The sequence below is a fragment of the Camponotus floridanus genome, unplaced genomic scaffold (assembly GCF_003227725.1).
Source record: "Camponotus floridanus strain SB8 unplaced genomic scaffold, Cflo_v7.5 scaffold1, whole genome shotgun sequence".
Classification (NCBI taxonomy): domain Eukaryota; kingdom Metazoa; phylum Arthropoda; class Insecta; order Hymenoptera; family Formicidae; genus Camponotus; species Camponotus floridanus.
In genome coordinates this window covers 9,755,806-9,768,364 of record NW_020229214.1, presented here as the reverse complement: position 1 = coordinate 9,768,364, position 12,559 = coordinate 9,755,806, and the positions used below count along the sequence as shown (strand labels likewise).

Sequence of the window (12,559 nt, the reverse complement as noted above, 5' to 3'; positions counted from 1 at the left end):
GCACTCGGGATAAGTAAATAACGCGAGATATAAACGACGGACGTTTCGATGTAACGATTATAGCGCACATGTTCATGATTACGAAAACACGATTAAATCGCCGATCGCGCATACCTAGCAATTATTGCGAACGTAGCGATCAATGTTCACCCGACACCGACCGTAATCGGAGGTAATTATCGGCGCGTGTAGCTCGCGCGTACCTCGTTTTCGACGAAAGGAACGACGAGCTGACTGATTTCGAAGCGCGCGAAACTAAAAAATGGCGGATCGCACTCGACGACTGATCCGGATGATCGAACGTCAACTTGTGAATGGCAAACTTTATATACCGCTACCTTTCCTTACGTCGCTCCCGATATCAACAATTTATTATATTGGATTATTATTTCGCGAGACAGGATATTCGATTGCTCTACAACCGATTAAACGATTAGCGATCGACAACTCGAAAAAGACTCGAAATACACCGTAACCTTTTCAAAACATATCGACATAATCGAAACGCGAGCGACTGAAAAATGGAGAAAATACTTGCTAATTGTGACAGTACCCCAGCCGTCAACCACTTTACTCGACACTCGCGCGACTCGTTCGACACGCACGATCACTTGTGATGAATAAAAATTGCACGAAACACAGAGCGATATCACTGCGCGACTACGATCGAGACGGGAAGAGAAAAACCAAGATGGCGCCCTCTCTCGCGCGGCGACATGCGCGTTGTACTTTGATATTCGAGCGCTCGAAAATCGAATGTGTGGCAAATTTCACGCGATTTCACTCGGACAATTATTATGTATACGAGGTTATTACATTAGCATTATTTTAACGCGCAATCATAATAATAATAATTACTGTACTATTATTGTACTCAATTAATACAATAAAACCTCGCAACGAGATTATTGAATTGCTCTATACCTGGGATGCGCGATTAGACGAGTGATGCGATGGATTTGGAACAGATAGATAATTCGCGATATATTGTTTAAATCACACGAATAATATAATAAAGATGCAGAAGGCGGGGTAAATGCGCGACGATCGTCCGTCACTTTGACACTCGCGCGACCGATTCGGGACGCGCACGCACAGAGATCACTCGTAACGGATAAATACGCGACATCGAGTGGCCGCGCGACGATCAAGTGACGCGACGATGTCGCGGGTCGTGCCGAGAGAGAGAAGAAGACAAAGATGGCGGCCTCGCGCGGCAACATGCGCGCTGAACTTCACGGCGTACGATATAAAGCGTCAGCCGCGCGCTCTCGAGCTTCATAAATATCGCAAGAACCAACAATAAGTATACTACGCTACGTAAGATGGCCTCGACGGGGACCGATGACGAGCGCTCCCGTGCGTGGGTGTCGGTGCGGCGCGCATAAAGCGCACGATTCGGTGATAAACTACTCGGTCGCGAGAATCGCTTTGACATTTAAGAAAAAGAGATTAATCGTGGGGTTGCTGAAAACCGCAAATACGTCTTTCTTTCCGCCGCGAGCGGCCGAGTTCTTTTGTTTCCCACGGCAGCCAAGTCCATTTGTCGAAATTACGTCTGTTCGACCGAGCGCGAGAAAAGCGGGAGAAAAGTAGGCTATCGTAAGACGACGGATTCCCCGTGAAATTTCATCCAAGTTTCTTATTCTATGCGGACCGCGGGAGAGAGAGAGAGAGAGAGAGAGAGAGAGAGAGAGAGAGAGAGAAGGAGAGAGGGGAGAGGCTCGTGTCGCGTTAGCTAACGCTCCGTCGACTTTAAATTTTCTAATAAAGGAACGAGAGCTCTCTTTTATCGCCTCCCCGTACGTTACGCCAAAGAACGCTGAAACGCGATACAGGCGTGTAATAGACGTCAATAGCGATCTTGATCTAATCTTCGTGCGCTATCGATCATCGGGAGCATCCACCTTCCCTTCGTATAGCCGTCAAATGCGCACCGCTAAACAAAATAATTAAAATCATCATTACATTTCGTCCGTTTATATATTTTACGCACTCGATAAACGATATTTTTTTTTTATCGAAAACGATTACAAGATTATTTATATCTCGTTCGCGCTATATTTTTCTTATACTCACTTAAGACTTCAAATACATGTGTCCTTTTAAAGCTGCTCGTTCTTATGCCCGAGTAATTCGCTAATGGAACAAGTCCGTTCTTGGAATTGCTGTTGGTTTATGCAGCGAAGAAATTTGACGAAGAATGGACGCACGATGAAACTTATAAGTTTTTTCCTATTTGTGGTAAATCCGACGAGAAACTCGGGCCATTTCTGTCTTAAGTAGTTCCGCGTAATTAACGTTCTCTTTTGCGACAAGATTAATTTCTTTTGCGCGAAAAACCACGTCGAAGAATACGACTCCCCAACGATAATCTTTGCAAAAACGTTTCGCGAATATGAACCGCGAATTTCTCGCGCAGCGGACTAGAATAAAATGGGCGAAAAGGAAAAGAGGCCTTTTTAACGCTTTAAATATTGTATCGTATCAAAGAGATAAAGGAAAATAATAACTCGCGCTCTACTAAACTATCAAAGAGTCTAACATTGAAAGGCGCGATACTCGTTATTACTCTGTCAAACACACATTTTTAATCAACGATGAAGCAATAAGAAATTAATTATAGAATAAAATAAAATAGATTTTTTTCCATAATACTATTTGTACGCGTTCGTGCATATAGACTATTTCTATAGGATTTTCTATATTACATATGTGATGTGTGTATAAAAATACAAAAGTTAAAAACCCATTCATTATTATTGCGTTGAAAGAGTTTAATTCTTCAATCGCAATTATAATTTTGTTACAAAATCAATAAGTAATTATAGTTTTGTTACAAAATCAATAAAGTACATATACAATCACTTTTTTAACTAATTATTAAACTATTATGTAAACTAAATATTACAAGTCAACGTAAATTGTATCAGGTTTTAAGATTTTATACAATGTTCTTTTTAGCAAATTAATTTGAAATCTATTATGACCAGAATTCACTCACCCACATAGTTGTTAAGAAGAAAGATAACGACAAATCCGACAAGTACCGAAAAAAATTGAAAAATACCTGCAAATTTGCGCAAACTTTTATGCCATTTTGTTCTTTCCCTCGGAAGAACCTCACTCACGGTAACATATAACAAAGTTCCGCCTGCTAGACCTTGCAGGATCGGCAATACCACTTTTGACCAATCTGTATTTGCCTGCATGTACGCACATTCGAAATAAACAATAAAATTAAATGTTATCCAATGATATTTTAAAAAAGTTGATTTATAAATGAAAATCTAACGAAAGAATTTTTTTCTCACCTGAAATGTTAGCATGCCGATACCGATTCCAATGACAGATCCGATGGCGAATATGAAAACTGCAAATATTAATTTAGGCACAGATTTGCTGACTCCCGCCATTTCTAATCCCAAACAGAAGCCGACGACAAACTTGTGCGATGCTACAGCTCCAGTCAGCAATAACACCTGAAAAAAATGATGTATGCTCACTGCATAAATCAAACCCATACATATTTATTAAAAAGAATTTGATAATAAAATTGAGAGTATCCTACGAGTTGGAAAATATTCCGCATTATTGTACAACGTTATTTGTTTCGTTTTGTATCGTACAAATATATAATATATAGAAAAAATATATAATATTCTTTTCCAGCTTTTTTATCTAGTAATTAAATTTCAAATTTAAATATTATTGAAGAGAGTTAAACATTAAAATATTTCGCGTTTTATCGAAATTTTATACTTAAATGATTATTCACTATACTATTATATATGTATATATATCCACGGTGTGGATTCTAATTTATCTTTTCCCAGGGTTTATTATATTTAGATTGTATGCAGCACACCTCGGCGATTTGCGTTTGCAGCCCTATCGCAAGTCCTTCAAGGACGGCGTGTACGGTGAGGGCGAAGGCAAGACCAGCAAGACCAGTATTAGCATCGGTGCATTGCTCCCCGTGATTTCCATGACACAAAAATGTTGTCTCCTCGTTCGACGAAGGACCGTCGTGTACGTTGCATCGCGTCGCACCATAGCCGCTAGACGCCCATGTGCTATTGGTGTTATTGTTACCAAAGAAACTCTGTCGATGATTAAGCGGTAATCTCGTATTTCCTTCGGATACGTAAACTTTGTTATCTTGTGTGGTGGCATTGTAACCGACCTCATGGGAATGGTTTCGGCAGTTCAAACAACTGAAATTCAAGAGACAAAATTCCATCAAAGAGAAGCAAAACCAGAATTATGCAAAGATATGCGCATTGAAAGCGGGGAAATTTAAACCGGCATTTAATCATGTCTTTCATCATCACAAATCATCCTAACAAGGAAATATTATAGCATATAAATATACATTTTTTGAAATTGAAAAGATTATGAGAAGAGAATTGTAAATATAATTCTTGAAAATCTATATACATATATATTAAAAATGCAGATGAATTTAAATAAATAATTAATTTAAACTCGGATATGAAATACTATACATTATTGCAATACATAAATACATTATTAAAGTATTCGATCTCGATTCTTATTGTAGATAGCAAAAAGTCTCGAGTGTCGATAGCAATCTTATATATATAAACTAGCAACATGAAAGCTGATATCTAATATCGACACCCAACAATGTCTCGAGCTCGATCATTTTCTACATTCGTGTGGACATTATTACTGGATATAAACTCATTTTTCACTTTAAAAGAAGTTATTCGAGAACAAAGGATCGATTGTTTGAGTGTGCGATTGAACACGATTATTTTTCACAAGAGATCGCTATCGTTTATACTATTTTTATACTAGAATTTATTTCTACAAGTTCCACCCGCATCGAACAAAGGAAAATCGCAAAAAATAACGTATCGTTGACCATTTTCTTTCTTACATCAAGCTAGATCCGTTAATTTATCTTTGTATAAATCTTCCCTGATGACGGAAAAGGCAAACTTTGAAAGAAAACTTTCAAAGCGTTCGTATAATCTATTCCGAAAAAATATCGCTATTTGAAATTGATATCATTCGCGAGATTGGATTTCAAGTAATAAAAAATGTAAAATAAAAGAAATTAGATTGCATATATGTTACAACTATATCTACATTATTTTTCCCAGTCTTGCCAGTCAAAATTTGTTTATTTATTCAATTATTTTGACTATTATTACACAAAAATACTTTTCATAAAAACTCGGCATGAATCATTCTATAATTTTTATACGACAGTCTCTGATTTTTCACCGCGAATAAGTATTGTCTCGTCGGTTATCGATGATAACGAATGATCTGATTGCTATTATCGCAATATTTTTATACGTTTTTATTACATGTCAATCGTAAAAATATTCAGAATTAAAAAGTAAGCCAAATCTCTCTTTCTCTCTGTAGTTATTATTTTTTTCACTATTAATTAAATTATATACTTTTGTATGAAATAGACGCGCACTGCAAGAGTAAGATAAATTGTAAAACAGCTTTAAAATGCATTACGACCATCAATCATTTTTCACACATCGATATAAACACGCTTCTTCGATGCAAGAATATTTAAGAAAATATTTAAGAGAATATTTAAAGCTTGTAGTCCACACGAAGCTCTTTCGACGCACGTACCTACCCTCGCTCGTTGCTTTGCCTGGAAGGATTCGTCTCGGCCACGTGATCGCCGCTTCGACAAACGTAATGAACGCATTCCTCGACCAGGTAGAGTACGAGGAAGCCGCAGGAGAACATGAGTTCGGCGTATTCGGGCAAAGCCTCGCGCACTTCCGGCAATACGTGCAGCATCGAGGTTGCCAGGAGGACACCGGCGCCAAAGCAAAGGGCACAGGAGAGCAGCAGTCTTCGTTGTAGACGTTGCACGCTCGAGATGAAGAAGGCGGGCGCGATGCCGATGAAGAAGCTACCGGCGCCGATCAGCACCATCGACGCCAGCTTCGCTTGTACCGCGTTAGCGAACATCATCGCCTAGTAGTCGAGTTGTGATCTCTTTTCTTACCGCGATCTCGACTGCTACCGAGACTGATTCCCCGAGATTGGTCCCGCTTCGTGAGACTAAGCGATGACTTGACGTACGGGATCCCTTCTCGCCTACCATCGAACGTGAGATGTTTGTCGTCGTGGTTCCACCTCGAACTTGATCTTTGTTTAAAGAGAAACACTTTGGGAGAAGGCAGCTCCGATGACCCTCTGTGCGTCACAACAATTCTGCGCACAGACACGTCTCGAGTCTCGAGGCACGACCTTAATCTGACGAAAGATAACACCGATAGAGCTCTCGATACTTATTACTGTCACATTAGTCGCTATTTATCTACTGGTCAACATTCAACATTCGAGAAAGTTGACTGGACGATTTTATTGCTAGTCTCATGACGCGCGTTATCGATCGGGTTTTCATTTTAATTTATTGCCCAACGATGCAAAAAAAAAAAAACAAACAGTCTTGAACAGTTTTGACAATTCGAATGTAAATTTCAAACATTGTAAAATCTGATATACGATGCTACATCTTTCAACAAATTGTTGGTCAAATCGAATGTTTGCTCTCTACAACAATAATATTCGATTGACGCGAGAGCTAAAAATAGAAATCGATTTTGCAAAATAAGTACTAGCGATAATACTTGCGCGTATGAGAAAAAACCGCCGAAAAAATTCGATGGAGCTTGTGATGCAACTTTAATCAATTCGATTGCGATAAAAGAGCAAATATATATAGCAATTTTATCTATATTTTATTTGAAAGCACAAAGTTTTTCACATTGATATTTACGATACGCATAAAATGTCATAAATAATGATCCAATTATATTTAAAATGAATTATTCTTTACCTCACCTCGCATGCAACTTGGATATTAAATGTCGTATAAGCGAGTATATATCATGCGTCTTTTTTAAACTTTTCAGCGTAGGTCATAAAGATCATATATCTGACCTTTTCAGCTACTTTCTGTATATATTCTTTTTTCTTCCACTTTCTTCTTCTTTCGTTTTCCCTCCAATATATATATATACATATATATATATATATATATATATATATATATATATATATATATATATATATCGTATTACATGTCATTTCAGGTCGAGAGAACAGAAAATATGCAATTATATAGAAGGGAAAATCTCTCATGATTCTGGCGAATTGCGTTCAAAGATCTTCTCGCCAGGGGCGTTGATTGGAGCGTTTGATGGACCAATCAGGACAAGATTTATTTCTCTATTCTGATTGGTCAGTCATACTCTACTCGTTCAATCCAACAGTGATAATCTATCTAGTGTATTGCGATAGTCAATGGTAGGTCCATAACCAATTTTTACGAATGTACAGCAAATGAGGTTATATCATTGATAAAGAATATTGCAATGTAAACACTTAGATAAATATCTCATGTGATTAAAAGATTGGGTATAAAATTGAGCGTAAGCTTGCGTATAAATATGTCACATTCATAAAGGAACAAAGTATTATTGTCATTGCGATATCGCGACTAAAGTGAGTTTATGGCGCGATATACGAATTAAGAATGTCGTCGAGAAGCGGTACGAGAAGACGTTCGTCCAGCCGGGAACGTACGCGTGAAAGTGACAAGTATGACAGGAAGAGACATCGCGACGATTGCAAGATCGATGAGCGCAGCTTGTCAAGAACCGATCGAGAAACGCGTAAATCCTCGTCCTCGACGAGTCGTCGTGAAGAGAGCGACCAAGATTTCTACTTTAGTAACTACAAACACGAATTGAATAAGATTTTTACAGCAAATTCAAATCTCATTCACGACGTTGTGGATTTTTGGAAATTCGTCGAGAAATACGAGTCTGTCAAGAAGCAATTGGGTGATAGCGAGGAATCTGCAGCTGATTCCTCTTTAAATTCCATCGGAGTGCCAGAAAAATATCACAAGTCTCATTGTCTAAATTTTAAGCTTAATTTGTCATATGGAGAATTATTTGCGCGAGTCCCCGAAGTGAAACAGCTGACAAAGTCTCGACTGCTAAAGTTCAGAGACGTAATAGTCTTATACTTGGATTTTAAGCAAAAGGAAAAATTGAGCAAATTAAGAAAACTCAGGGACACGCAAGCTAATTTACCAGTCGCACGATATAAAGATGAAATTATCGAGACGGTAAAAAAAGAAAAAGTGATCATTATAGCAGGAGACACAGGTTGTGGGAAATCTACTCAAGTACCTCGATACTTGTATGAAGCTGGTTTTCGAAAAATAGGTATAATATTGTCAATATTTAAATATGTCTTATATTGAAGTGATTGTATATTTAATATGATATGATCTATACAATTATTTTTGTTTCATAATTTGCAATACAGCATGTACACAACCTCGAAGAATAGCGTGTATCTCATTGGCAAAACGTGTCGCTTTTGAAACACTGAGCGAGAACCTTAGCAGAGTTGGATATCAGATACGTTTCGAAAAACAAAAAAACCAAGAAACAAATATTACGTTTATAACTGAAGGTTTATTGTTACGACAAGTAAATATTTCATTTGTAAATTATTAAAGATAGTCTTGATGAAAAGATTCTACGTATTTAAATTATTTTACAGATGTCAGGTGAATTAGCACTATCTTCGTATGATGTGATAGTTTTGGATGAAGTGCATGAGCGTCATTTACATGGAGATTTTTTATTGGGCATTATGAAATGCATTATTTATCAAAAACCTGATTTAAAATTGGTATTAATGTCTGCCACTATTAATATAGAGCTCTTTAATAATTATTTTGCAAAAGAAGATGTTAAAATAATAGAAGTAAGAATATTTGCCACTTATAAGATAGTTAAACAGTTTAATTGTTTTTAAATACTTTTAAACATTGGTCGAATATATATATATATATATATATATATATATATATATATATATGTAAAACTGAGATTTGTCATACATATATTTAGGTTCCTGGAAGATTATATCCTATTCAATTGTTTTACCGTCCTGTAACTGTAGAAGATATCAGATATAAAAATGATCGTTTTAATCCAAGTCCATATGTACAAATAATGCAAATAATTGATCAAAAATATCCAGGTGAGAGAAAAATCTACATTTGAATTACAATAACAGACTCTGATTCTGTGGAAATAATCACATCAATTATAATAGAAATTGATTAAAAATTAAAATTATTTACTGATATTTTAATTTTAAAATTACAATTACATTGTCATAATTACAATGATAGAAACATTTCAGCCAATGAAAAGGGTGATTTATTAATATTCTTGAGTGGAATAAGTGAAATTACTGCAGTCGTAGATGCTGCCAAGGAATATAGTACAAAGAAGAATAATTGGATAGTTCTACCACTTCATAGTACTCTTTCCATCATTGAACAAGACAAGGTATATTCTCTCATATGATCTATCTTTGTAATTTATTTTTGTTTCATTTGTTTGATCATAAAAGATATGAAAGAATATTTTCACTTTCCCTAGGTATTTGACTATGCACCTGAAGGTGTTAGAAAGTGCATTGTTGCAACTAATATTGCAGAAACTTCCATTACTATTGATGGAATCAGATTTGTCGCCGATAGTGGAAAAGTGAAGGAAATGAGTTATGACCCATCATGTAAAATGCAAAGACTGAAAGAATTCTGGATAAGTAAAGCTAGTGCAGAACAGAGAAAGGGAAGATCAGGCAGGACTGGACCCGGAGTTTGTTACAGGTAAATAATCTGTAATTCTTGTAATAATATTATCATTATTTACGAGATTGAGAATAAACGATATTGTTATTTTTTTATAGAATTTATTCAGAGGAAGACTATAAGATATTGGAAAAATATTCAACGCCAGAATTACAACGTGTACCCTTAGATTCTTCGTTGTTACAAATGATAGCAATGGGACTTCCTGATGCGCGAAAGTTTCCATTCATAGAGCCACCACCAGCCAACAGTCTAGAAAACGCTATATTATCCTTAAAAGATCATGTTAGTATCTTAAATTTTGCATTCTTATTTTTCTTGCAAAGTGCTAAATGTTAAGTTAATGATACTTTCACTAGAGTGCACTCACAGATAATGAAAAAATCACGTGTATTGGTAAAACCTTGGCTCGGCTACCCGTTGATATTACAATAGGAAAAATGTTAATAATGGGGTCCATTTTCCACCAAGTAGAACCTGTATTATCATTGGCTGCTGCTCTAAGTATACAAACACCATTCACAAATAGAGCATACAGAGATGCAGAATGTGAGGTAATTAATGTTAATATATAAAACTATGCTACATTTTTTTATTTCGCAATGAAACAATATTGATAATATTAAAGACATCTAGAAAAAGATTAGAATCTGACCATGGTGATCCAATTACTTTACTGAATGCATTTAAAGAATGGCTAGAAGTGAAGCAAGAAAATTCTCAAGAATATAGAGGTGGCAGTAACAGTAGTAGAAAGTGGTGTCGAAGAAGAGGTTTAGAGGAACAACGATTCTACGAAATGATAAAATTAAGAACTCAATTTAAAGAATTACTTCAAGTTAGTCATGTATTTTTTTCACAGATATACTTTTAAAAAATATCACTAATCACTAAAATATCACTAATATATCCTAATATTATATATTTTGTTTATATGGAATACATTGTACAGGACTGCAAATTACTCAAAAGTCTTCCAGAACCAAACTCTTCCATGACAAGTGCAGAACGTGCGATAAGACATGGAGAACTAAAACTTTTAAAGTCCCTCAAAAGAACTTACAAGCAAAGTGAATCTAGAAAACGTAAACAATTAAAAGTAGAAACGTTTGATATACAATTGGAAGATAATGATGATGAAAATGGAGAGCTCGACATAAAAGATATAGAATTTCGAATGAAAAATGATTCGAGTCAAGTACAGAATCTTTTGACAGCGTCTACCGCGTGTAGTTATAAAGATCTAACAATGTTGAAGTTGATATTATGCAGTGGTTTATATCCACAGTTTGCTTGTGCTGATGAGTATAATTATTGCAAGGTATAAAAATTATACATTATTTATAACTTATATATTTATGTCTATATGATGATATGTAAAAATGTTTTCCAATTTATTATTCAGTCTATGAGTGAGCAATTATTTCATACAAAAGCAAAACCCTATGTTGCATTGCATCCAATGAGCTTTTTTGGAAATCATCAGCAACTTTTGCAAATTGAAGAAGCGGATATAATATCGATACCAGGATTTAAAAGTAAAAGTCCTGTTAGCTCTAAACATCAGATATTGGCATATCTGTAAATTTTTATTTATGTCTATTTTATAACATAATTTGTCAAATATGGATAAATTTAATACATTATAATAAACGCTTTGGCAGATCCCTCTTGGAAACTACAAAACCATATTTGGTAAATACTTTGAGAATGCCTGCCGCACAAACATTATTGCTATTTGCACGTGAAATAGATACAAATAATATATTCTCCTTGTAAGTATATACTTTTATATGTTATAATTTTATATAAATTCGTGTACTTTTATGTCCTAATAAAAGAAAGTAATTAATTAACTCTAATCTAAGACGGATTTTACATGTTGCAGAATAGCATGCGATTCATGGCTCATGTTAGAATTTCCTGTTCCTGACAGTGGTCAGACTTTATTAATGAGAGCGACCAAATTGAGAAATAAATGGGATTTCTTATTAAATCAGCAATTACAAGGTATAAGTATTTCTTTTAACATGATTAAATTATATTTTCTTTTCCTTTCCTTTTCTTTATCCAATATTTATTGTGTCTTATTTAATATAATATAAGTGTCTTATTTTCAGGATCTGATGATGCAAACAATGAAATGAAAGATTTTAGTAAAATTGAGCAAAATCTTACTCAAGAACTGATAGAATATATGCACACTACAGTACCGTATACGATAAAACGATTGTTACCGGCCGACTTAAAAATGATATATGTTGGCAATGGCAATAATGATACATGCATAGAGCCTAATCCTTTTCAAGCTGATTTTAAGAGTGTAGCAAATATAACTAAAGGTGGAGTTCATATAACAGACAATATTACATATAATTGGTGAGTATAAAAGATTATTGAATTAATTAATATAGCAATTTATTCATTTTTTATTATTTAAATTGCAGCTTAAAGGAAACTGATTGGAGTGAACACCTAATTACAGAAATGCGCGAAACTGAATGGCATTGTCAAAATTGTGATTTTCAAGCAATCCTATCAAATATAGAAAAACTTCAGCATCAAAACTGTTGTATAATCGCAAATGCAGCCAATATTGAAAAAGAAAGTGAAAATATCATGCGTAAACCTAATAGTCAAGCATATGAATGTTCTGATTGTTCACAAATATTATATCTCACACCTATTGAGATTTTGAAGCATAAGAAATTACATATTAAAACGAACTAAGATATCTATAGCACTGGATTGTATATAAATATATTTATTAAAAGAGAGTAATTTACAGAAATATATAAGTGATCTTTATATAAATATATTAATATTTCTTTGACAGATATTCATAGAAAATCTAGGTAT

General features: G+C 35.0%; 3 protein-coding genes across 4 annotated transcripts in view; 1 reads left to right on the top strand and 2 right to left on the bottom strand.

Moving 5' to 3' along the window:
- Positions 1 to 1,246, bottom strand: part of LOC105249647 (calcium/calmodulin-dependent 3',5'-cyclic nucleotide phosphodiesterase 1) — a 95,601-nt gene extending 94,355 nt beyond the window's left edge. Inside the window, exon 1 of one of the 2 annotated variants that reach the window (XM_011255265.3) lies at positions 554 to 1,246. The gene's annotated coding sequence lies outside the window, so the exon portion shown is untranslated. The remainder of the gene's footprint in view (positions 1 to 553) is intronic. The other variant, XM_011255264.3, reaches the window with a different exon arrangement.
- A 1,649-nt stretch (positions 1,247 to 2,895) lies between these two features.
- LOC105249648 (zinc transporter ZIP1) lies at positions 2,896 to 6,327 on the bottom strand. Its single transcript, XM_011255269.3, has 4 exons — positions 5,633 to 6,327; positions 3,869 to 4,217; positions 3,315 to 3,482; positions 2,896 to 3,206 (listed from the first exon to the last, which is right to left on the bottom strand). The coding sequence occupies exons 1-4, from the start codon at positions 5,977 to 5,979 to the stop codon at positions 2,997 to 2,999; spliced, it is 1,074 nt and encodes a 357-aa protein (XP_011253571.2). The 5' UTR covers positions 5,980 to 6,327; the 3' UTR covers positions 2,896 to 2,996.
- Positions 6,328 to 7,549: 1,222 nt separating this feature from the next.
- On the top strand, positions 7,550 to 12,472 carry LOC105254386 (probable ATP-dependent RNA helicase DHX34). The gene is made up of 15 exons (XM_025408702.1): positions 7,550 to 8,249; positions 8,353 to 8,519; positions 8,593 to 8,799; positions 8,946 to 9,078; positions 9,244 to 9,392; positions 9,486 to 9,718; positions 9,799 to 9,985; positions 10,060 to 10,254; positions 10,329 to 10,538; positions 10,653 to 11,021; positions 11,106 to 11,281; positions 11,365 to 11,475; positions 11,589 to 11,710; positions 11,821 to 12,079; positions 12,148 to 12,472. The coding sequence occupies exons 1-15, from the start codon at positions 7,550 to 7,552 to the stop codon at positions 12,428 to 12,430; spliced, it is 3,501 nt and encodes a 1,166-aa protein (XP_025264487.1). The 3' UTR covers positions 12,431 to 12,472.
- Positions 12,473 to 12,559: the final 87 nt, after the last annotated feature.